Genomic DNA, 26535 nt, shown 5'->3' on the forward strand with positions numbered 1-26535 from the left:
TTCGATATATTTTTGCCCGATAATTATCACTCTAGCGAAAATTTGTTAATACAGATACATATATATTCAGTCAGTTTAGAGGATATACATACATGTTGAAGGTAAATTGTCCATACAAATCTGTTAATATTGAAATGATACCTTTTTATTATACGACCGCAAAATTTGAAAAAATTTTCGTCGTATATTGCTATCACGTTGGCGTCGTCGTCTGCGTCGTCGTCGTCGTCGTCGTCGTCGTCCGAATACTTTTAGTTTTCGCACTCTAACTTTAGTAAAAGTGAATGGAAATCTATGAAATTTTAACACAATGTTTATGACCACAAAAGGAAGGTTGGGATTGATTTTGGGAGTTTTGGTCCCAACATTTTAGGAATTAGGGGCCAAAAAGGGCCCAAATAAGCATTTTCTTGGTTTTCGCACTATAACTTTAGTTTAAGTTAATAGAAATCTATGAAATTTTGACACAAGGTTTATGACCACAAAAGGAAGGTTTGGATTGATTTTGGGAGTTTTGGTTTCAACAGTTTAGGAATTAGGGGCCAAAAAAGGGCCCAAATAAGCATTATTCTTGGTTTTCGCACAATAACTTTAGTTTAAGTAAATAGAAATCAATGAAATTTAAACACAATGTTAATGACTACAAAAGGAAGGTTGGTAATGATTTTGGGAGTTTAGGTCCCAACAGTTTAGGAATTAGGGGCCAAAAAGGGACCCAAATAAGCATTTTTCTTGGTTTTCGCACCATAACGTTAGTATAAGTAAATAGAAATCTATGAAATTTAAACACAAGGTTTATGACCATAAAAGGAAGGTTGGTATTGATTTGGGAGTTTTGGTCCCAACATAATAAGGGGCCCAAAGGGTCCAAAATTAAACTTTGTTTGATTTCATCAAAATTGAATAATTGGGGTTCTTTGATATGCCGAATCTAACTGTCATGACTGTGTATGTAGATTCTTAACTTTTGGTCCCGTTTTCAAATTGGTCAACATTAAGGTCCAAAGGGTCCAAAATTAAACTTAGTTTGATTTTGACAAAAAATGAATCAGTTAGGTTCTTTGATATGCTGAATCTAAAAATGTACTTAGATTCTTGATTATTGGCCCAGTTTTCAAGTTGGTCCAAATCGGGGTCCAAAATTAAACTTTGTTTGATTTCATCAAAAATTGAATAAATGGGGTTCTTTGATATACCAAATATAACTGTGTATGTAGATTCTTCATTTTTGGTCCTGTTTTCAAATTGGTCTACACTAAAGTCCAAAGGGTCCAAAATTAAACTTAGTCTGATTTTAACAAAAATTGAAATCTTGGGGTTCTTTGATATGCTGAATCCAAAAATGTACTTAGATTTTTTATTATGGGCCCAGTTTTCAAGTTGGTCCAAATCAGGATCTAAAATTATTATATTAAGTATTGTGCAATAGCAAGTCTTTTCAATTGCACAGTATTGCGCAATGGCAAGAAATATCTAATTGCACAATATTGTGAAATAGCAAATTTTTTTTTAATTAGAGTTATCTTTCTTTGTCCAGAATAGTAAGCAAGAAATATCTAATTGCAAAATATTGTGCAATAGCAAGATTTTTTTTTAATTGGAGTTATCTTTCTTTGTCCAGAATCAACTTAAATCTTTGTTATATACAATATACAATGTATATTCACTTTTTACTACCAACTGATAAATTAAAATAATCTTTACCATTCAGTGATAACAAGCAGTTTTTTTACATCTTAATATTTTATGATGTATTTAAATGAGCAGTTATTGTTGCAAACTCCATTAGAAATTTTAATTGAGATTAGTTTTGGAATAAGGGAAAGGGGGATGTGATTAAAAAAATTGGGTTCAATTTTTTATACGACCGCAAAATTTGAAAAAATTTTCGTCGTATATTGCTATCACGTTGGCGTCGTCGTCTGCGTCGTCGTCGTCGTCGTCGTCGTCGTCGTCCGAATACTTTTAGTTTTCGCACTCTAACTTTAGTAAAACTGAATAGAAATCTATGAAATTTTAACACAAGGTTTATGACCACAAAAGGACGGTTGGGATTAATTTTGGGAGTTTTGGTCCCAACATTTTAGGAATTAGGGGCCAAAAAGGGCCCAAATAAGCATTTTCTTGGTTTTCGCACTATAACTTTAGTTTAAGTTAATAGAAATCTATGAAATTTTGACACAAAGTTTATGACCACAAAAGAAAGGTTGGGATTGATTTTGGGAGTTTTGGTTCCAACAGTTTAGGAATTAGGGGCCAAAAAAGGGCCCAAATAAGCATTATTCTTGGTTTTCGCACAATAACTTTAGTTTAAGTAAATAGAAATCAATGAAATTTAAACACAATGTTTATGACCACAAAAGGAAGGTTGGTATTGATTTTGGGAGTTGAGGTCCCAACAGTTTAGGAATTAGGGGCCAAAAAGGGACCCAAATAAGCATTTTTCTGGTTTTCGCACCATAACTTTAGTATAAGTAAATAGAAATGTATGAAATTTAAACACAAGGTTTATGACCATAAAAGGAAGGTTGGTATTGATTTTGCGAGTTTTGGTCCCAACAGTTTAGGAATAAAGGGCCCAAAGGGTCCAAAATTAAACTTTGTTTGATTTCATCAAAAATTGAATAATTGGGGTTCTTTGATATGCCAAATCTAACTGTGTATGTAGATTCTTAATTGTTGGTCCCGTTTTAAAATTGGTCTACATTAAAGTCCAAAGGGTCCAAAATTAAACTAAGTTTGATTTTAACAAAAATTGAATTCTTGGGCCTCTTTGATATGCTGAATCTAAACATGTACTTAGATTTTTGATTATGGGCCCAGTTTTCAAGTTGGTCCAAATCAGGATCCAAAATTATTATATTAAGTATTGTGCAATAGCAAGAAATTTTCAATTGCACAGTATTCAGCAATAGCAAGAAATCTTTAATTGCACAGTATTGTGCAATAGCAAGAAATCTTCAATTGCACAGTATTGTGCAATAGCAAATATTTTCAATTGCACAGTATTGCACAATAGCAAGAAATATCTAATTGCACAATATTGTGCAATAGCAAGAAATTCCAATTGGATTTCAATTGGAGTTATCTTTCTTTGTCCACAATAGTAGTTGAATCAACTTAAATCATTGTTTTTTTACAATATACAATGTATATTCACTTTTACTACCAACTGATAGATTAAAACAATCTTTACCATTCAGTAATAACAAGCACTTTTTTGACATTTTAATATTTTATGATGTATTTAAATGAGTAGTTATTGTTGCAAACTTCATTAGAAATTTGAATTGAGATCAGTTTTGAAATAAGGGAAAGGGGGATGTGAAAAAAAAATTGGGGGGTCAATTTTTTTCATTTCAGATTTCATAAATAAAAAGAAAATTTCTTCAAACATTTTTTTGAGAGGATTAATATTCAACAGCATAGTGAATTGCTCAAAGGCAAAATTTTTTGTTTAAGTTCATTAGACCACATTCATTCTGTGTCAGAAACCTATGCTGTGTCAACTATTTAATCACAATCCAAATTTAGAGCTGAATCCAGCTTGAATGTTGTGTCCATACTTGCCCCAACCGTTCAGGGTTCAACCTCTGCGGTAGTATAATGCTGCGCCCTGCGAAGCAACTGGTTGTATAAGGTTTCATGCAACAGCATTAAAAGGGGTCTACCAATTGACACGTTGGACAATCCTTTTATCATATGGAGTACCACACAAGATCTTCTAGATGTGGTGTTGGAGAGGAGGAATTTGAAAATCAATAGCGTGTCATAGAAAAAGCTGATTCAGAAAATGAATAGTATCTTGCACAAGACAGAATAAAAATGAATATTCTGTAACACATACTGGAGAAAATAATTAAATATTATACAAAAGTGAAAATAAATGAATAAGTAAAGAGAGATATTCTACGATTGCAATACATGTATGTATATGTCTCTGTTGTAATTTATATATCTCAAATTCAATGTTGCATGTATGTTCAATTGCTTAGTTTTTTAAGTTCAACTGTTAGTTTCGCTACTTTAAAGCATCCTGTGTGGAAAGGTCATGCTGAAGTTGTTTGAATCTGATAATAATGATTTCCATATGATAAAGTATTTTTTTAGTGTCTCCAACATGTCTTCTTTGACAATCATATTTCACGAGACCATACGCTCTTTATTTCTTTTTGTTTAATGTATAACATACAGCAAGATGTAAGCATATTTAAAACTAGTTTGTACAACTTTTCTCATGATGCAAACTAAAATATTTTACTCGGTATATTTGATCAATTTATCTGTGGTGAAAATTTGCGTATTTAAAAAGGCAATGCTGCAACAGATATTCTTTTTTCATCCCTTTGGACTCAGTTAGGTTTTCACAACTAAGTTTGTTTTTTATACGACCGGAATTTTTTTTTGCGGTCGTATATTGGTATTACGTCCGCTTCGTACAATAACTTTAATATAAGTAAATAGAAATCTAAAGACAAGGTTAAAGACCACAAAAGAAAGGTTGGAATTGATTTTGGGGGTTATGGTCCCACAGTTTAGGAATAAGGGACCAAAATAAGCAATTTTCTAGTTTCCAAACAATAAATTGCTGAATGGTGTATTGATCGCTCTGAAATTATACTACAAGTTTCCATACCACAAAGGGGTGGTAAGAATTGGTTTGGGGGGTTATAACTCAAACCGTTCAGAAATTAGGGGCAAAATAGGGGGAAAAACAAAAGTGTCCTCGTTAATGGAGAATTACTTAAAGTACAAAACATAATTCAAAAGCAGTGTAAGGGGGTAATTCAAACACATTGACAATCACTTTCCTTATACTGCTTACAAAATATGTAAAACAAGTTGCTTTCTTTAAAAAAAAGAAATGCAATAGTAAACCCAAATGCTTGTTTGGCATTAAATATTTATTTAGATAATTGTTTAATAAAGATGTATTGTTTTATATCATTTTTGTGGTATAAGAATTAAAAACTGACATTGATTGTTTACTTAATGAAACTACAGTTCAATGTGGGTTGTTATATATTCTTGCAAAAGCAATCATTGCCCGCGACCAAGGAATATTTTTCTCTCCTCTCTCCTAAAAGACAACATGCTAAGTCACCCACTGGATGTTCCATTTTAAGGTGCTGTTTTTTTTTTATAAGAGTTAGTTTTTAGGCTAAAGTTCAAATACAAATGTGAAGAAATGTTATCAATTAATGATTATTTGTGTTCAAGAAATGCAATACGTGAACCTGTAAAATAGCTGTTTTTTTTATTGAAATTTGATATATGTTCATGGTTATTTGAACAATGGCTTGATATTGATCATTAATAATATCTTTACACCTGCTCTGCACGGTTTTTGTGATGCTTAGGGTATTAAACATTGTCAATTTTAAGTTGTGTGCTTTGTGCTCGTAAAAGTTTTTGATGGCAAACCTATTTTGGTAAAAACAAAAACTTATTAAAAACTTTAACTCGCTTTGAAGATATTTTCCGAATGTCCCTTTTTACTTTGATGTTTTCTCATATTTCAAATTATGGGTCATGAAAAATTGCACTACATCCTCTTCACCTTGGTGACCGAAACCAATTCATTAATAAAGTTATTTTGTGCCTAGACAAAACACCAAGCCGGACAAATAGCATTTTTACGGTTTTTCGCTATTTGTCCGGCCAAAAATATAATGATGAAGATGTAGCATCGTGTTTTGAAGGTTTTAAATAAAGCACGAGTTATTTTAAAATAATTATATTGTCTAACATCGTTTTATGAAAAAGAACTCATTCTAATAAAAAAAAAAAAACAGAAAAAAACTATATATTTGATTCGGATTTTTTTATTCTAATATTCTAAAGGAATTTAGATAGGGGGTGCTTCTCTCTTTTGTAGTTCTGCTTATGAATTTCATGTAAGGTAAATAGTCGGGCCAATCATTATTGGCTTTATCTATGATTCTAAAAGATCCTGAATTTATTGTTTCTGTGAAGTTTGGTTAAAGTAAAGTCCCTATATGATTATGCACGATTCTTCATTTAAATTGTTCGGCGATTTTTAATTCATAGGAAATAAGAGAAAAGGACAGGCACGTGTAACCTGTCCCCAAATGTAGGATTGTGTTTTCGATAAGATTGTTTTAGAAAAAAATGTGTATTAGATACAACAGAAAAAAGGGGGGTACCCCAATTATGGTGTCTTATTCCCAGTCAAGGCATATCAGTATGTTCATGTATCTCCGTTGTAGTATAACTTGAAAATAATGCATCCAAGCAAGTTTGATATAGTATATTTTCCCGTTTTGTCTCCATAAGCATGATAAGGTAAATGGGGTTAAATCATCAATTTCACTTTGATTTCAGGCTTATTCCTCACAGTTAACATGTATACGCGATTGTTCTGGAATCACTCCTATATACATTTGTTTAAAGCAATTACATCTTCTCAAGTTTTCTCTATGACATCTTTAAATATAAATCACGATCTCCAATTCTCAAAACGTCCATTGCATACGCGCGTGTGTTATCCGACACCTCATCCGGGACACTTTCCGCGTCACATGACACTTTTATTGATGTTGAAGAGTTTGCTCATACGCAGACTGATGGCCGGACGAATAGAGATTTTTAACTATTCGTTCGGCTAGCCGGACGAATAGACACTCCATAAATTTAATTAAATTCGTTATGTCATTGTTTGAAGTATTATTTCTCACATCTGCATAGTCAAATGTAAAATATATTTTGGATTTAGATTTTATTTTTTCCTTCATATTTAATATATACTTATTCACATTTTGATAACGAAAAGGATTCAGATGTACCTACAACAATCTCATTCGTTATTTTAATCAAGGAGGTTATACGACCTCCTTCATGTCCTTGTTAAATTAAAAGGAAATAATGTTGCAATATTTAAATAAAGAAATTAACTGTATTTCAATGTGCAATTTTAAGAAAATAATAACGGAAATGTACTTTCATAATTATCTTAACGTTATTTTCAATAAACTTTTTTTTTGTGTAAAATCCACGTTTTTAACATCTATTTAATGACGTATATTAGATGATATACGTCCTAGATAGATTTTAAAAAAAAAAGTGCAAGAACGACTTCCTCTTAATTTTAGTATGAAAAAAAAAATAGATAGCCTGCTTTGTACATCATGTACATATTCCCTAGACTCAGAATCTTAAATGAAATGCTAGTAATACTACTTTTACAGATTTTATTTTTGACAAAACTCGTTTCCGAATATAAATCGCCTTGTTTACATGAAAGCTTATCTCATAAATTAACACAGCTGGTTTCAACGTTTGACTCTAATTAAAATAATTACACATATATAAATATATAAAACAACACGTTTAATAATTTATTGCGTCCGAAGCGCTTTTCTGGATTTACCTTCATCAGGAACGCTCAAAGCCAAACATTTGAAATCCGAAGATGTATATAAGTACCGAAAATCGTTGAAGAGCTATATGTTAAAAATACCTAAAATAAATAGCCAAATTCATCTAAAGCCAACTTTGCCTGAGGGAGTTGAAACCTTAGTTTCATAATAATTTCAAAATTTATAAACGGACAATTTTAGTAATGTTTGTTTAATCATGTCAGTACCGAAGCACTGACTACTGAGCTGATGATACCCTCGGGGACTGATAGTCCACCAGCAGAGGTATCGACCCAGTGATGTAAAAATATAAAACAACAGGTTTAATAATTCACAGTGTAGATACTATTCTGTACGCTATCCGGAAGTCGCGATTTTCGAAGCGAGGATTTCAAACTGTCTAACAGAACGGTTTTGTTTTGGTGCTTTTTCTCATCATTTGTTTACTCCTATATCTATAAAGTGCTTTGCACATCTTAAATGTATGTATAACATCATAAATATGAGTAACTGTAACAAAAACATGCAGTAGAATATAAAATATTCGCGTGCATCACACCAACTTCATAGAAAAAAGTGAAATCGATTGACAATTTTGCTCTCGTAGTACAAAGCAGATAATCTTTTATTGCGAATATTTGCATCAGTTTACAGTAAAATATATACTGTTTCAATATTCCTACCGTATTTAAGTAGAATGTTCGTATTTCAAATACAAAAATATGCTTTCCTTGAGGAACCCAAAATAAATTACTGTACGATCAGTCTAAAACTGACTGTATTCTAGTAGCGATTTCAGATTTTTTGTCTGTATGACCAGTCGTGATTTTGAAGAAAAAAACAACAACAAATGGAAGTTTTTAACGACCTTGACTGAAAAACAACGGCAATTTGAAGGTATATACGTGTCTATGTGATATTATGATTGTGTCCATGGAACTATAACGTGTAATTTCTTTCATCAGACAATACAAATATATTTCTGATGATTTTTGTAGACGGCAAATTAATTTTTGTTCCGTCAGTCTTACTTAAAATCAAATGCCTAAAAAGCAATACATGATTCGCTTGTGGGCTGTATTAGTGTGTCGTTGCAGTTATCTGTTTAACTATTACATTTTTAAAGACTATTTACACCGTCTACCGTTGATCAATTGGTGATTACATACATCAAGCCTGTCTCTTTTAAAATGACAAAAAATAGATAGAGAAAGCTTTGTTAAAAAACTTTAGGTATTGAGGAAAGAATTAACGAAATTATACCCCGCCACTTCTATAGTCCATGTTTTGGAAAAAAATAAACCACCAGAAAAACTAAATTATAGGTGCACAGGGGCATCATTTAATAACGAATATGAGAAAGTTTTATTAATACTAGTATATGGTAAGTTTTTGAAAGTTGCGTTTAGTAAGCGGGTACCACCCAATAAGGTAATGGAAAAGTCCATATCATGGAAATAAAAAACTGATGATTTTTCGAAAAACCAAAATAAGAGGTACACAATTGAATTAAATGATAAGGAATCTGAAAAAAAAAAGATTCATTAAGTTATGACAAGTGTCTGAAGGAAGTTGTGGATATAAAATAGGTACGCCCAATATAAGGTTATGACAAAGTCCGTATTTACGATAGAGAAACATCAAAAATATTTTTACAAAATATTCGAAATAGAAGGTCCATACATACATTAATAGATTACAAATGGAGCAATTTTAGAAAAGTTTAACAATTGGTTTTGGAGGTCACGGTTGGAAATATCTGATGGGTGCCCCCATATAATGCAATGTTCAAGTCCGTATCTTATATAAAGAGACCCCATAAAATATTCTTAATAAAATCAGAAATACATTCCTTTTTTTTATATAAATAAGGCCGTTAATTTTCTCGTTTGAATTGTTTTACATTGTCATTTCGGGGCTTTTTATAGCCGACTCTGTGGTATTGGCTTTGCTTATTGTTGAAGGCCATACGGTGACCTACATTTGTTAATATCTGTGTCATTTTGATCTCTTGTGAACGGTTGTCTCATTGGCAATCATACCGCATCTTCTTTTTTATATTTTTTATATTTATGATACGGAATCCGAGAAAAAAATCATTAATAGTTATACCAGTGACGGATTCAAGAAAATTGGGATCCGGCGGTTTGAAACTCTTTTTTTTAACTTTCAATGCATTTGTATGGGAACATATATTTGGAATCCTCTTTTCTCCTGGATTGGACCCCCTCTCCATTTAAAAATGTCTGGAAACACCAATGTATATTAAGTGGTGTATGTGGAGATGCGCTTGCAAAACCGGCGAAACATGTTGTACCGGTCCAACGGACGAACGGAAAAACGGACTTCATTATCACTATAAACCATCGCCTCACAAAGTGGTGTACAATTGAGTGTGAAAGAGACAGATCTACATCCAAAACAAAGTGAAGGAACTGTGATCAATTATAGGCTACAGTACGGCCTCGAATGTTTGTAAATTCATGCATTTTTATATAGTAACTATTAAATCTGTGTGTTTGTACAATTTTAAGTAAAACGGAGGACATTTCTGAAACTTCTATAAACAAACAAACCTTTTTCTTATTTCAGCCACATTCAAACATCCTTATACTTAATGTAGTAAGTCGAGTACACCCTATCAAGCTAAAACATGTTTGAAAAGTTTACAGGATGTGAATTTATTAAAATATATTTGTGTTATTTAGAAAAATGCCATCTTCTAATGTATCGTAAATAACTTTGAAATCACTATTAGAATACAGTGAAATAACGACTGATCATACAGTTTCAAAATATACAAGCGAGACTGATCGTACAGTGAGAAATTCAAACAAGTGTAATTTTCTTATTTCTGGCTTCAAAGATCTGGCTGAAACTTTTACCACTACTTAAAATACACTTTATCTAGTAAATTAAGTCTGGATTTTACGTTAATTTGTACAGTAAGAGTGCAAAAAGATTGTTTTTAGGTTCACCAACTGATTTTCCTTAGTGATGCACTTGAAAATCTCTTAATTAAGGCAAAGATACGAATAATGAATGTGCTAAATTTAATTATAAACCATTTGTGAGTATCGATGTCAGCTGAATTAATCATTAAGCAATGTACAGATGAACATCTTACCGCTTAATATAGTATATCCGACAAATTTAAAATGTGATCCAAAAAGTTCTCGCTTCGAAAATCGCGACTTCCGGAAAGCGTACAGAATAGTATCTACACTGTGTAATTTATTGCGTCCGAAACTCTTTTCTGGATTTACCTTCATCAGGAACGCTCAAAGCCGAACATTTGAAATCCGAAGATGTATATAAGTACCGAAAATCGTTGAAGAGCTACATGTTAAAAATACCTAAAATAAATAGCCAAATTCATCTAAAGCCAACTTTGCCTGAGAGAGTTGAAACCTTAGTATAAAGGTCACGGCCGACACTCGGCTAACCGAGAGATTGGTCGGTTAATCTATATTGAGTATGCGGCTATATGGGCGATTGGTCTGTTAATCGGGTTGGTTATACGTCTGTTAAGAGTAAAACGCACAATTTTATGTTAGACTCTATCAAATATACATATTTTTGCCATATTATAAGAACCAAATCCATACGATATATGCTACCATTCTTGGATGAAATTAATATAACTTTAATAACACTTTTTGAAACCATTTTTATCAATTTTCAATTTCCCGATTGTCTAAATTGTTAATTGGTCATGTGCTGCTATCGTATATTTTATGTTTCATTGCTCATGTGTTGTTTCCGTATATTTTAGCTGCTCGTCTTGAGCCTACCCATTTGATCCGATAACACCCCATATAGAAATAAAATAATATTTGTATTGCCATTCATTACTCTTAACAGACCAATTAACAGACCGGGTTTTATACATCCGACCCATTAACAGACCAGGTTTTAAATCAAGATTGATTTATGTCACCAAAATACAGATTTTCGTGTAGATTTTTCACACAAAGATATCAATATGGTTAACAAACATGATGCCCGTCTTTTTTCGATGTTCAAAATATTGCATGCAAGTAATATCAACCAACGTGTCATTTTGTGTACATTTTGTGTGTGTAAAATGTGTATAATTAAATTTATTGATGAGTAACCCGCCTTTTCATTTTATAGATCGTACATCGAAGCTAGAAAAATAATAATTACACCACTGGATTCAGTATATTGAATTGTTTTGTTATACATGAATAATGTTTATAATAAAAATATATTTTAAAAGTTATACAATGAAACATGCTAAACTTTCAATGATTTTCTCGATAACACCTGATTAACAGACTTTAGCCAACCCGATTAACAGACCAACCGCCGATATAGCCGCATACTCAATATAGATTAACCGACCAATCTCTCGGTTAGCCGAGTGTCGGCCGTGAAGGTAAATACTAGCAGCTTGTAATTGCGTGCAAGGAAGTATTCAAATTCTCATTAAAATTGCTTGCGTCCAGTGATAACGCATCATATGTAACATATCTCTATAGCAACTTAAGATGCTAATGCTTATTCAACAGGTCAATTAATAAGCTATCGCACATGTATATGAAAGGTGGCAATAGAAATAACAGATGTATTCCGAATAACATTCGGTGTTCCGAAAGACTACGGACATCGTCCAATATATACTGCGTAAACCCTCAGGGGTTTGCGCAAAGAAATGTTGTATTGTCTTGAGATGATTGGCTGTCGATTTATTTTTAGAAGTTACTATTTTAAAAATGCTGATGAAGGTAATTTAATATTAGCCATGATTATGTATGTCATTTTCTTTAAGACTTTTATGATGTACTTAAATGGGTTATTATGGTTGCAAACTCCATTGGAAATTTGAATATAGATAATTTATGACCATATTTTGAGGAAAAGAATATTTTTGGGGAAAAGGGGAGGGCAATTTGTTTTCAAGATTTCAGAAATTAAAAAAGAAAATTTTCTTTAAATTATTTTTTTTTGGTTAATTCGCAACATCATTTGTCAATGTTTAGTTTTCTTGGTTATCAAAGCATGTGTCTTAAAAACTATAAGCAATGGTTTATCAAATTGTTATAATGTGTCGTGTATTTCTCATTTGGTTTATCATGATTATGTGTTACTTTTAGTAATTTTTAAATTTTAGTCTATCAACATAACATCAATGGTTAGTAAAGAAGGCGAGACATTTCAGTGTGGGCACTCTTGTTGGAAATTCTTTCTTTTAGCTATGGCGTTGCAAGTGGCGTTGCAAGTGGCGTTGTAAGAGTGAGTTTAAGTTTCAGTCAACTTATGAGTTTGATGATGTTCCTTTGGTATATTTCGCCTCAGTTTCTTTTACATGAAAATCCTTATATTATCATCATCACTCACATACAAATGTTTCTATGATATCCATGGAAAAGTCAACTATCCAAATGTAATAGAAGCTATTACATATAAATAGTTTACCTTCCCATTATACATATAGATGATCAAATGCCTAACTATGCAGAGACTTTCTATCACTAGCCATGTTAGAATAAAAAGTCTCTAAACTCTTTATCAGCACGGACTCAGTGAGTCGGTCATCTTTTTCAATTTTGCTTTCGTCATTTTTTTTTCTCATTCTCTTCGGTTTTTAATTTATTAGATCAAATAATTTCCTTATAGCAGGCCAGTTGGTTATTAAAAAGTACCCGCGGGACTATGATAGTTTTAAATTCCGGAAATACACTGTTGCGGAACCGATACGGTCCCCCTTTTAAACACATGGTAACCGGAAGTTGATTTTTGAAACAAAAACAAAGAAGCATCCGAAGGATATAATTTCTTTTTCTGAAGTAACCATGTAAAGTCATTTGATCCTAGTAAGTCATGTATCATGTCAAATAATATATCTAATTGATAAGCTAATTTACATATCTTATCACAGGCTTCAGAATTCCAAAAGGGATATCGATTATTGACTGTTGTCTGTTGACGTATTGTATAAATGGAGTCTAGACCAAGGATTTGTCTAGTAAATACTTGTAAATAAATATGTATATATATTAAAGATAAAAGTCATGCATTTGACAAACACAATAAGTTGAATGACACACAGATATAGCACTACAAATGTAAAAGTTGAAGGTTTTTCAGGGACATAATATGTAGATACAAGTTGACCCTTCTGGCTCTGCAATATTAAATCTCTTTTTGGTTAAATTTTGCAATGCTTAGTAGTTTTGTATATGGTACCAATTATTTTGTACTCAAATTGTTTAAACATTTGAAATGAACAAAAACAGAAGATTTTGACATTATTTAAAACAGCAAAAAATTGAATCACTAAGAAGATACATGTACAGCATTGATTTAATTTGTCTAGCAATTGATATTTTAGACGAAAAAAAATGACTGATGAAACTTACTGCAAAAACCTAATTTTATGCCTCCCGCATCTGTTTGTATGTCCCAAAATTTGTTTCTGTTCTCTAACTTCTAGAGTTATGCCCATTTTACAAATGGAAAAATTTCTGAATTTTTCGTGTCCATTCTCTTAATTTATATTGCCACAACCAAATGCTATGAAACTTATACACAATGCTCATTACTACAAAGCACAGATCAAATATTTAAATTTGGTGGTGTAGCTTTACCATTCTAGTGTTATGCCCCTTTTAAAATTGAAAAATTGCTGAATTTTAAGTCCCCCCCCCCCCTAACCAGCCAACCATATGTTATGACATGTATGCACAATGCTTTTTACCACAGAACACATATGTACCAATTTTTGTTGTGTCACTTTTGCAGTTCTAAAATGCTAGAGTTTAATTAATATGTCCCTTAATAAATTGAAAAAATGCTGAAGTATTTGTTTTTGTTCTCTATTAAACTTAAGTTTGCCTCAACTAAATATTATGAAACTTTTAAACACTTCTTATCACCACACAACTCAAATCAAGTTCAAATTTGGGTAGTGACACTTTTACAGTTCTTGAGTTACAAATGTATGTCTCATTATATAACATTACATTTGTAGATATGCATGTTGGGACATCATCTGTGTCCCATGAACACATTCCCGAATTATTTCAGTACACTGTACTTAGGTAAAAAAAACTTAGAAAATGAATAAAAAATTATTGTGTATTGTATATCTTGTTTGGTTAATATTCACTTATAAAATATTGAGTTAAAAAAAGATGTTAGAGCAAACTGTTTTGATTTCTGGGTAGTAAAGACTTCTACAAAAAAAATGCTTTAAAAAACTAGGGAAACTTTCATTTGAAGTGATCTATGATTCAGAATTAACTGTGTCTTATCTACACAATATTTCAAAATATTTCTTCAGAGTTGATCTGGAAACATTTTCATGATGGAATAGTGAAAAAAGGTCCTTAATCTGGTAGAAACAAAATCCCACTTTTGCTAAAAGTATAAAATTAATTTATTTATATAAAAGACACAAACTTGATTGGAAATGATGACCAAATTTAAGTATGAAGTGAAAAAAAAGCAAATAACATTACAGAATGAAATTAGACTCAGTTGATGACCCATATGCAAAGCTTTTAAACTTTGATAAATTATTGTGTCTACTTCTACAAGAAAAAGCTATTAAGTTCTTTTTATAGAAAGCAACACAAATGAACCCCAATATAAAAATCTTAAAATTGGGCCTAAATTAATATATTGTTTGTTTCTCCAATCCGACACGGTAAGTAAAATAATTTATTTTTTCCATAAAGCTTGAACAATATTGGTCGATCCTGCAAGCCTGAAAATCGTAAATGAATAAAATAATATTTGACTTAGTTTTGACAATAAAGTATTATGAGTCGGCGGTTTTTGGAGGGTCGGTCGGGATTGGGGAAACAAAAAGTATTTTATTTTAGGCCTTGAGTGAAATTAAAATAATCTTTCAATTGATTATTGATTATTAGAAACACACTTATATTTTTTTAAGTTAATTGAGATACATGCATCATTTAGATCTTCAATACCAACGTTTTTGAATAAGACATTTTTTTAAATTCTTGAACATTTTAGACAAGAAAGGTTAATGGTATATACATGTAGAAAATCTTAATGTCAGCATATATACATTTAGATGTGAAGTTTTAAAAAACCTCAAATATTAGATTTATTGATACTAATATAATATACAGTACAACTCTTGCAGTACATGTATACAGTAGTTTAAAAAAATATATATTTCAAGTCATTTTATAATAAACTAAATCTAGGTAATAAAGGGTCAGGATACTTCTTTTTAACACTCAAGATTATACTATGATCATTAAAAATCCTGTAAAATATTTTGATTGATTTTCAGTCATCAAATTATCGTAAGTTACATATTGATGTGTGTATATTATCACAATATGATCCATCATCTAACTATCTACCTGGCAGGTGATATTGACAACCAGACCTTACAGGTATATATCACATACCTGTTAACTACCTGCTAATTTATTACAGGTCTTTATCAGTAATTGTATCTATTCAATAGCTTTTAGGCATATAAACTTCCAATGTCCATATGATTTTCATAAATTTCTCATGCTAATTTGAATAGTGTAGCCAAAGGTAGATAGCAAAATTCTAAAAAAAAAATAAGTGGCAATTGATTTTTCCATTCTGCAGCTAAATCGAGGTAAGACAATAGAAAAATGTATTTTAATGCAAGTTTATATCACTATAAGATTATAGGAAACACACATGTTTGAAAGTGTTTGCATATAATATTTTGTACCTACAATGTATGTTAGTGGTCAAATTTCTTAAATAAGACAGAGACATATATGTCTCTGAATAAGAGTAAACTTTCAAAGGAAACAACTGCCAATTACCATGACCAGTTATGGAGAATTTAAATACCAAAATACAATAAATATTTTTAGTTTAAATTGATAATGTGACACGTTTATTGGATTCCTTTTAGCGGTTTAGATTTATACTCAGATAAGATGTTTATCTAAGCAGATTATGTACATGTACCATGGATAAATTCTTATCTGAGGAAAAGGTGTCAAAAGCTACTAAAATGGATCAGCTTATTTAAATGCTCCATAAGATTAAGACTAAAGTAGTCTTGTCCAGTTGACTTAAATTTTGATGAAAAAATCCATGTTATTGATGTGAATGTGTTTGATGCCAAGAGTTTTCCATTTCATGAATTTGTTATATGGTAACTTGTGATTTTGTTTTTTATCAATGGAACACTACTTATTTACTAAGGTACATTTTTGTTTTGCTTTCCTGAGAAAAAGTTTTTTTTCTTGTAAAGCCTATAGGTGTGTTTGTACATTTTGAAACTCATTTGTGTTTACTCCTCTCCTCTAATTAATTATAATTTTCTATTGATATCTTAAAAGATGTTATACAATCATTTGATATTTTGTTCATGAAATAATAGTGAATTGCCAACAACTACATTTTCCTACTTTCTAGTCAGGAAGAAAAAAATAAAATATGTTTATTTTCTATAATTCCACCTTATGTAATAATGCTGTATTTTAATTGGATGAGAGATATTGTATTTTTCACCAATTTCTATGTATTGAGACTTTCTTTTCTCTGCCAGGGTATTTGTCATTAGGGAATTCCATGTGCCAGGGTATTTGCTAGCTAATTACACCTTATTTAAGAATCCTGGGTTTTGATTGGTTGATAGCCAGTGTATTTTTCACCAATTTGCTGTTATCAAATTAATAGCGTTCATTTTTTAACGCCGCCAGGGTATATGCAAAATGGATATGCCTTTTTTACACTCTCTGCCATGGTATTTGCCAAAAATACTTTATCTGACTGGACGCTTGTAACGTCACGATCATCAATGCATTTTTGAATGTTAACATTCAGTATAATTAAACAGATATAGCATGTTCTTGAGGGGTATTTGCGATAAATACCAGTCTTGAGAATGAATTTCCCTTGCCTTACGGCTCATGAAATTTAACATTCTCTCGACTGGTATTTTTCGCAAATACCCCTCCTTAACATGATATATCTGTGCAAAATACCATGGCAGATGGGGAATACCATGTTTAAAAATAACTCAATGAATTATTTCTAATCTAATATGACAAATGCATGGTCATTGCCAAAAATACTGGTTTCCAGGTAATCAAATTTCCCTCGCCTAACGGCTCTGGAAAATTGTACCTCTCAACCGGTATTTTTGGCAAATACCACTTGTAAGCATGATATATTTGTATAATATGCTATTTTTGATAGGCAGCATTTGGACAGAAAGATTTTTGATGATTTAAGAGGAAGAGGGAATTAGACTGCAATTTCACATTTTCATTTTTCCCTAAAATTAAAGGCATTTGAGGGGAATGTTTACATAATTTATTATTCAAAATTGTCATCTTTTTTCAGACAACGGAAGTAGACCAGCTGCAATGGTTATCCAGTCATCTTCCCAGTTACGAAGAGAGGGTGAAACTAAGGTGACTTATATTGCTACAGATCATGGGAACCAGATACTGACAGGGCTACAGTCTTTGAGGAAGAAAAGACAACTGTTTGATGTAACCTTAGTGGCTGAAGGTCAAAAGTTTAAAGCTCACAGAGTTGTATTGGCCTCTTGTTGTGATTATTTCAGGTACATTAGTCTTGATATATTCCTCAGTTTACATACCAGATACATGTGACGAATAAAAATTACATACATGTGAATCTATTTAAAATGTTTAATATGTAAAGCTTTATTTCATCTTATACATATATGAATTATATATAATCACATTAAATTGCAAAAAGGAAAATAACAAAAAATACTGAATTGGAAAATTCAAAACAGTAAGTACCTAATAAAATGGCAAAATCTGTAACAGACATTATCTTATGAGAAAATGGTGGATTAAACCTGATTTTATTGCTAGCTAAACCTCTCACTTGTATAACAGTTGCATACAATTTAATTATATTAACAACAACAGACATAACAGGTAAAAATGTAAAAATAAAAGGATACAACAGTGAACATTGTGCTATAATCTTAGACCACTATATAAACCAACAAGTATGTCAACTAAGCCAAACAAAGAACTTAAACCACTATATAAACCAACAAGTATGTCAACTAAGCCAAACAAAGAACTTAAACCACTATATAAACCAACAAGTATGTCAACTAAGCCAAACAAAGAACTTAAACCACTATATAAACCAACAAGTATGTCAACTAAGCCAAACAAAGAACTTAAACCACTATATAAACCAACAAGTATGTCAACTAAGCCAAACAAAGAACTTAAACCACTATATAAACCAACAAGTATGTCAACTAAGTCAAACAAAGAACTTAAACCACTATATAAACCAACAAGTATGTCAACTAAGTCAAACAAAGAACTTAAACCACTATATAAACCAACAAGTATGTCAACTAAGCCAAACAAAGAACTTAAACCACTATATAAACCAACAAGTATGTCAACTAAGCCAAACAAAGAACTTAAACCACTATATAAACCAACAAGTATGTCAACTAAGTCAAACAAAGAACTTAAACCACTATATAAACCAACAAGTATGTCAACTAAGTCAAACAAAGAACTTAAACCACTATATAAACCAACAAGTATGTCAACTAAGTCAAACAAAGAACTTAAACCACTATATAAACCAACAAGTATGTCAACTAAGTCAAACAAAGAACTTAAACCACTATATAAACCAACAAGTATGTCAACTAAGTCAAACAAAGAACTTAAACCACTATATAAACCAACAAGTATGTCAACTAAGCCAAACAAAGAACTTAAAACCACTATATAAACCAACAAGTATGTCAACTAAGTCAAACAAAGAACTTAAACCACTATATAAACCAACAAGTATGTCAACTAAGCCAAACAAAGAACTTAAACCACTATATAAACCAACAAGTATGTCAACTAAGCCAAACAAAGAACTTAAACCACTATATAAACCAACAAGTATGTCAACTAAGTCAAACAAAGAACTTAAACCACTATATAAACCAACAAGTATGTCAACTAAGTCAAACAAAGAACTTAAACCACTATATAAACCAACAAGTATGTCAACTAAGTCAAACAAAGAACTTAAACCACTATATAAACCAACAAGTATGTCAACTAAGTCAAACAAAGAAGCATATAGACAAAGCACATACATGACATAAGCTAAAAAGAAAGACAAGAATGCAGCAATGTTATAATAACGTAAGATATAGGAGGCTTACTGATCAACAATTAGGTGAATTCTCACACTTAAATCAACACCAAAATGAATTAGACAATAAGTAAAGAGGTCGACCGTGTGATACCTCATGGGTAGTCAATGTTATTAAACATCCACAAAGTATTACAGCAAATTAAAGAGGAGCCATTGCAATACATTATTTGGAATTGTAATATATAAACATTGAAACATGATATTTTCAGAGCCATGTTTACTGATGGCTTGAAAGAAACAACACAGGATATAATAAGTATGAATGGTGTTACAGCTAAAGGAATCAAAAGTATAATAGAATTTGCCTACTCATCAAACATGGAACTAGATAGAGGTGAGATTTTATAGAAAGTGTTCTCTGATATCTTGTAAAGATACAGAATAGATGATATGCTGTTGTCAATGGGGCAGCTACTCATCCAATGGTAAGGGTTGGGGGTGAACAACAACTACTGAAATAGTGAAAGCCCTATTGTGATATTGCAGCATAAAGCAAAAACATCATTCTATCTAAATGGTTTGTAAAAACTGTGTGAAAAACAAATATATTTTTCATGTAATAAGAAAATGAAAATGAAGTTTTGGTATGATTGCCAATAAACTAATGAAAGAGCAATGGTAGATGTTAGCAACTACAGGTTCTCATAGCACCCCTTCAACAATAAACAAATTCTATACTCTAAGTATAAAAAAGGACCAAAATTGACAAAATGCATTTCAAGAAAAATAAATGCTTTACCTATGAACAAAACAAGAATAAATATGATTTAAGACAGCAACCATAAAAAAACTTGAATTTCAAACATTTTGTAAGTTTGATATAAACAAATACAATAATATTCAATTTTGCATAAATAAAAGCATTGCATTGATAAATTAAAAGAAATATACTCTTTTATTGAGTAAATATATTAAATTTACAACAAATAGTTATATCAGATAAGTAATTATATTTAGAATAGAACCAACAGGCTATATATATGTGAAATATTTATTTATGACTCTTAATTCTGTTATTATAGATAATGTTGAAGACATATTGCTTGCAGCCAATCATATCCAGTTATTACCTGTTATAGCAGCCTGTACACAGTACTTAGAATCTCACCTGTCTTTTGACAACTGTTTTGAAATGTTTAACCTTGCCGACCTTTTATCTTTAAAAGAATTGAAAAATATTGTTGCCAGATTCATGTGTTCACATCTCGATCATTTCTTATTTGACCGAATACCTCAACTTACGTGTCATACACTCTGTCATGTATTAGACTGTGATTTTCCCGTCAATTGCTCAGAATCGGACATTTTGTCAGGCATATTGGATTGGATATATTTCAAGTTTGAGGAAAGAAAGAGTTCGGCCTGTGAACTATTTTCCCGTTTAAGATTCAGTGAACTGACTTTATTAGACATAGATGCAATTAGTAATAAAAAGCAATTACTACAACTATTTGAGAAACAACCAGAAGTCGAAAGATTGCTGAAGTCCACTGTTATGACCTCTGTCTATAACCAATCTGGTCTTTTGAATAACAGAGGATTTAAAGAAGTATTAGTGTGTGTAGGTGGGTTCAGCCATGACAGAGGTATGACAAACGATCTACGTTATCTGAACACAGAATCAAACTCCTGGGACATATTGACAAAGATACCTCATGTAGAACAGTGTGACTTTGGCTTGACAGTCCTAAATAATGACCTTTACCTAGTGGGAGGATGCTACAATGACCTTATGCAGGAGATAATTCACCAGTATTGCTTTAAATATAGTCCCCATGACAATTGTTGGCAGAGTATTGCCCCCTTACCCAGTGAGCGCTGTCGCTTGTTCGTAGGTGCTGTCGAAGAGAAGCTGTATGCAATTGGTGGCAGGTTTGGCTCTGATGACTTCGCACAAGAATCTGAAACTCCATGTGAGTGCTATGATCCAGAAGAAGATCGATGGGATCCTATATCACCGATCCCAAACAACAGATCGGAGCATGCAGGGGTATCTCATAGAGGTCATCTGTACATATCAGGGGGCATTCATGATGACCATGCTCTTGCAGATTTCTATGTTTACTATCCAGAATTTGATTATTGGTCAGAACATACACCAATGCAATCAAGACGAGCTGACCATTCAATGTTTGTTTATAACAATCAGATACATGTGATTGGAGGATGGCATGAGACTAACGCTGATGATAAAGTCTTGGTCAATAGCATTGACTGTTACAACCTCAGCACGAGTCAATGGGAGACAATAGGGACTGTTCCCAATCCTCGACTTTATGCATCCTACACATGCTTCAACAACAAAGTTTATATGATTGGTGGCTGGATAGATGGAGATTATCAGAGAAAGGCAGAAACTGTCCTAGTTCTTGACCTCAAAACCATGACATGGTCAGAAAATCTGACCCCTAATATTGAAGCATGGGAACATAATAGTTGTACTGTTTACATTCCTAAATCAACTCAAACAGAAAGAGAGTTCTGTAACTGTTTACATTCCTAAATCATATTGTTTAGAGAGAGAGTTCTAACTAAAATTATCAATCATCATTTTCACTCTGATTAAAATTATGAAAATTGAAATAACAAGACCACATTTTACTGGTTTTAGAGACATACAATGGTTTGGTGATAACGAAGAAAGTAGATATTCCAAATTTCAGTACAAGTGGCGTACTTATTTTGCATCGATCCTTTGAGGACCGGACACACTTTGAAACATTTTTTTGTTATTTTCTATCGTAGCAATATTTGAAATTTGTGTTCTTTTCCATGGCATTTAAATACATTTCATTTTATGCATTCAAGCATTTTATTACGTGTACATCAGTCTAAAATGAAACTATTTGATTTTTAAAAATCTTTGTAAAATTGTAAATGTTCAGTGTGCACAAGGAGGCATTCCATATTTTACAGATGCATTTAGTGTTATTTGTTTGTGAGTCTGTTTAACATTCATGGTTTTAACTAATTGTTTGTTTATTATTTATTTAATTGTTATTTATTATTTAGGTGTTTTTTTTACCTCAGTCCTGCTTGGCACAATATGCCATTTGTTTTACAGGCATTATGTTTGAATTTATAGTGCACTACCATTGTATATGTTCCTAATGTTATTGTAGATTCAGTTATCTTCCTTATTAAGCACTGTAAAATGGCATGAAATATTCACAAATATATATTTAGAAATTATACATCAAGCTCTTTCAACTGTATACTTTTTCAATTGAACTGTCTCTAAAAGTTCTGTGCCATGACTGTCATCTGTTATCTGTGACTGGATATAAATTATGTGTTGATTTTTAGTTTTAAACTAGTAATGCTCATGAAATAAAATTTCAGTGTTCGTTAAATTGAAGGAAAGCTTGGATTAGTTTTTAGGGATATGCATCACTCATTCTTTCAGGTGAAAAAAACAACAACTGTAAAGCTTTGATTTTGATGTTGTTTTATTTTCACTAAATTTAGTTTTAAGAGCCATTGCCATGTTTTATAATTAGATTAAATGTAGGTTAGATTTTATGGGTACATAGCAGTAAAGGTTTATGATTTTACTTTTATTTTACATTAACCCATATTTGGTTTTCATGTGTTCAATTTTATTATTTTTATTGATTAATTTAACTAGGAAACCCACCCATCCCAAAGAAAAAAGGAGACCCCTTAAAATAAATAAATACAAAAATATGTAAAATTGACTAGCCTATCAAAAGGCTCAGAGAACAATTATTAGGACGATGTGACACTTAAGTGTTTGCAAGATTCAACCAGTATGATCGTTATATCTATTTAGAAAAATTCTGACAAGAGTTATTTCCCTGTATTAGAAAATTCCTTTGACAAAATTTTGATATTTCTAAAAAAAAAATAGACAATTGAACTAAAGTAAGTTGACTGAACTGAATTGATATTTATTATTTAATGTTTTAGCCAAATATTCCCAAAATTTACGGTTTGAGTTAAAGGTTATCTTCAGATCACAGAGATTTGATAACGCACATTTAATTTGGTTAATGCTTATATGTAGTATGGGTAACAGTATTAATGGTTGAAGTCTTTTTTTCAACAAATTTTGACAGTTTCTTTTATGTTGTTGCTATTTTAATTTATACTAGTGCTTTGTTGTAGTTTTATGTAACATGTTTTATTAATTACAATTGTTTAAGTGGATATATATGGAAGTTGTGATCATACATGTAGATGGATAACTTGCCCTTTTAATGTAAAACCTAAATTATTGTGCTTTTGCTCCCAGAATAAAATATGAACATTTTTAAAAACACATTTTGATCAAGAGATGAAGGTTGATACAGCAAAAAAGATATAAAATACATTTGCAGGTTAGCATGTAGACATCTGTATCTACACCATACATGTATTTGTCAAATTACTGTGAAAATCCCAACAAATAGTAGAGATATTAATAGACCACCAAAACGCCTATAGCTGAGGATCATATAATAACCTCCAGATGTTTTTTTGTTCCATAGGTTACTGCGGTTTCATTTATGTTCGTGGGTACCAAATTTCTTGGACGACGGAAACCTTGCATATTCTTTGATATTTAATTTGGTTGTATTGCCGAAGACTTCATACAAGTTTATAGGAAATTTGTCATTCATTGAGCATAAATGTCATGGTTCAACTGTACCCACAAAATCCAAGAAAATTGGTATCCTACGATTAATAAAGAAGCCACAGTATAACCTTTTTGCACTGATAATGCATAAATCAAACATCGATCAACCAAAGTTTGTTTTAAGTCGCTATTCTGTGATGTCTATACCAAAAAATTTCTGTGTACTATCAGTTATACATTTATTCTGTCATATATAAAATGAACAAACTTTTTCATTTGATTTTATACATTTTTAGCTCACCTTGCCCAAAGGGCCAAGTGAGCTTTTCTCATCACTTGGTGTCCGTCGTCCGTCATCGTTAACTTTTACAAAAATCTTCTCATCTAAAACTGCTGGGCCAAATTTAACAATACTTAGCCACAATCATCATTGGGGTAACTAGTTTAAAAAATGTTTCCGGTGATCGGCCAAACCAACCAAGATGGCCACCATGGCTAAAAATAGAACATAGGGGTAAAATGTAGATTTTGGCTTATAACTCTGAAACCAAATTTAAAGCATTTAGAGCAAATCTTACAGGGGTTAAACTGTTTATCAAGTCAATATCTATCTGCCCTGAAATTTGGAATACTATTATAGATAGAGATAAACTGTAAACAGCAATAATGTTCAGCAAAGTAAGATCTACAAACAAGTCAACATGACCAAAATGTTATAATTTTAGCTGTTATTTTAAATAACCTTTGACTGCTGCTTAAAGCAGCAATGAAGTTTTATTGCTCAAACATGTTTTACTACAACCATGCTTTTTTATTTTTATGTTTTATTTATTACATTGTGTATGTGCAATTTCCCAATCAAAAATAAAGACCTCAAAATATACTTTGTCATTTTTCTATCTTTATTCAAAGAGAGGCAGACGACACCAAGTGATATTCCAACTAGATGTAGGTTTCATTATGATATGTTATTCTGATTGGCTAACTGCAATTACTTTATCAACTTCATTACACAATAAATATATCATTATTGATGCCACGAGGTCCCACAATAAAGTGCACAGGTAAATTAAATAAAAACTTGATAAAAATCGTGTTTTCATAATCCTAACTATAAAATGTAATTATAAGTATTGAACGCTTCTTTTTGTAACTTCATAGGGTTGTAAAAGTGTTGACCGTGCACAAGTTTTAAGAAAGAAGCACTTCTGCTTCATACAAAATGTACTCTGGTCAACGCTTTTACACTCCAATGAAATTACAAAAAGAAGCATTCAATTCTTATATAACAAACTGAAACACCATGTCAAAAATCATGTCAAGTCAAAAAGACAAACAACAGTAAACAAATAAAATGTATTGTCCTGTGGTAATTTTATTTTCAGCAGATTTTTATAAATAGTCGTGTTTCTTGTTTCACGCTTTTATTTAGATTAGACCGTTGACATATAATGGTTTTCTTTTATAAATTGTGACTTGGATGGAAAGTTGTCTCATTGGTACTTATACCAAATTTTCTTATACATGTATCTAAATTAAGTTCCTTAACACTGGTGTAAATATTCTGGTCTTTCATTAAGAGGAAATATTAGATACCTGAAGATTAGGAAAATGTACATTCTAGTATGATAGAGAAATACTGACTGATAATTTTCCCGGGAACTTCTGAACTTAATTTTCATTGAATGACTGGAATGATCCATTCCTGGTTTCTAACCAGGTTTTTAATTTGTTTCTGGTTCTTTAATCTTAGTAATTCTAAGTTTTCACTGAATTCCAAGTTTTGAAGCAATATATGAGTGGTGACTGGAGAAAACATTCATGTATTTTCTTTCATTACCATGTCACCATGAGGGTATCAAAAGTTGACACTGAATGAAGGTTGACCATGAATGAAAGTTGACACTGAATGAAGGTTGACCATGAATGAAAGTTGACACTGAATGAAGGTTGACCATGATTGTTGATGATCTATAGAAGTTTTTATGTCATTGAAAAGTTTGGCATTAGTGAAAATCACATGGTAAATAAAATTGAGAATGGAAATGGGGAATGTGCCAAAGAGACAACAGCCCGACCATAGAGCAGACAACAGCCGAAAGCCACCACTGGGTCTACAATGCAGCGAGAAACTCCCGCACCCGGAGACGTCCTTCAGCTGGCCCCTAAACAAATATATACTGGTTCAGTGATAATGAACACCATACTAAACTCCAAATTGTACACAAGAAACTAAAAGTTAAAATAATACAAGACTAACTAAGGCCCTAGGCTCCTGACTTGGGACAGGCGCAAAAATGCGGTAGGGTTAAACATGTTTGTGAGATCTCAACCCTCCCCTTATACCTCTAGCCAATGCAGAAAAGTAAACTCATAACAATACGCACATTAAAATTCAGTTCA

General features: G+C 31.7%; 1 protein-coding gene across 2 annotated transcripts; it reads left to right on the plus strand.

Annotated features, from left to right (window-relative positions):
• Positions 1-25015, plus strand: LOC143078749 (kelch-like protein 32). Of its 2 annotated transcripts, none has more exons than XM_076253702.1 (4): positions 1-101; positions 17727-17952; positions 19763-19887; positions 20576-25015. In XM_076253702.1, the coding sequence occupies exons 2-4, from the start codon at positions 17750-17752 to the stop codon at positions 22054-22056; spliced, it is 1809 nt and encodes a 602-aa protein (XP_076109817.1). In that variant the 5' UTR covers positions 1-101; positions 17727-17749; the 3' UTR covers positions 22057-25015. The 2 variants fall into 2 exon arrangements, with proteins under 2 accessions (XP_076109817.1, XP_076109816.1); XM_076253701.1 differs by lacking the exon at positions 1-101 and adding an exon at positions 15858-15996.
• The last annotated feature ends 1520 nt before the right edge of the window (positions 25016-26535 follow it).

Source organism: Mytilus galloprovincialis, chromosome 6, assembly GCF_965363235.1.
Source record: "Mytilus galloprovincialis chromosome 6, xbMytGall1.hap1.1, whole genome shotgun sequence".
In the NCBI taxonomy this organism is placed as follows: Eukaryota; Metazoa; Mollusca; class Bivalvia; order Mytilida; family Mytilidae; genus Mytilus; species Mytilus galloprovincialis.

Excerpts from the sequence above, each read along its gene's own strand:
- LOC143078749 (XM_076253702.1), top strand. The coding sequence starts at position 17,750 with ATGGTTATCCAGTCATCTTCCCAGTTACGAAGAGAGGGTGAAACTAAG. Across the intron at positions 17,953-19,762 it reads TCTTGTTGTGATTATTTCAG|AGCCATGTTTACTGATGGCT; the intron begins GTACATTAGTCT and ends TGATATTTTCAG. Across the intron at positions 19,888-20,575 it reads AAACATGGAACTAGATAGAG|ATAATGTTGAAGACATATTG; the intron begins GTGAGATTTTAT and ends CTGTTATTATAG.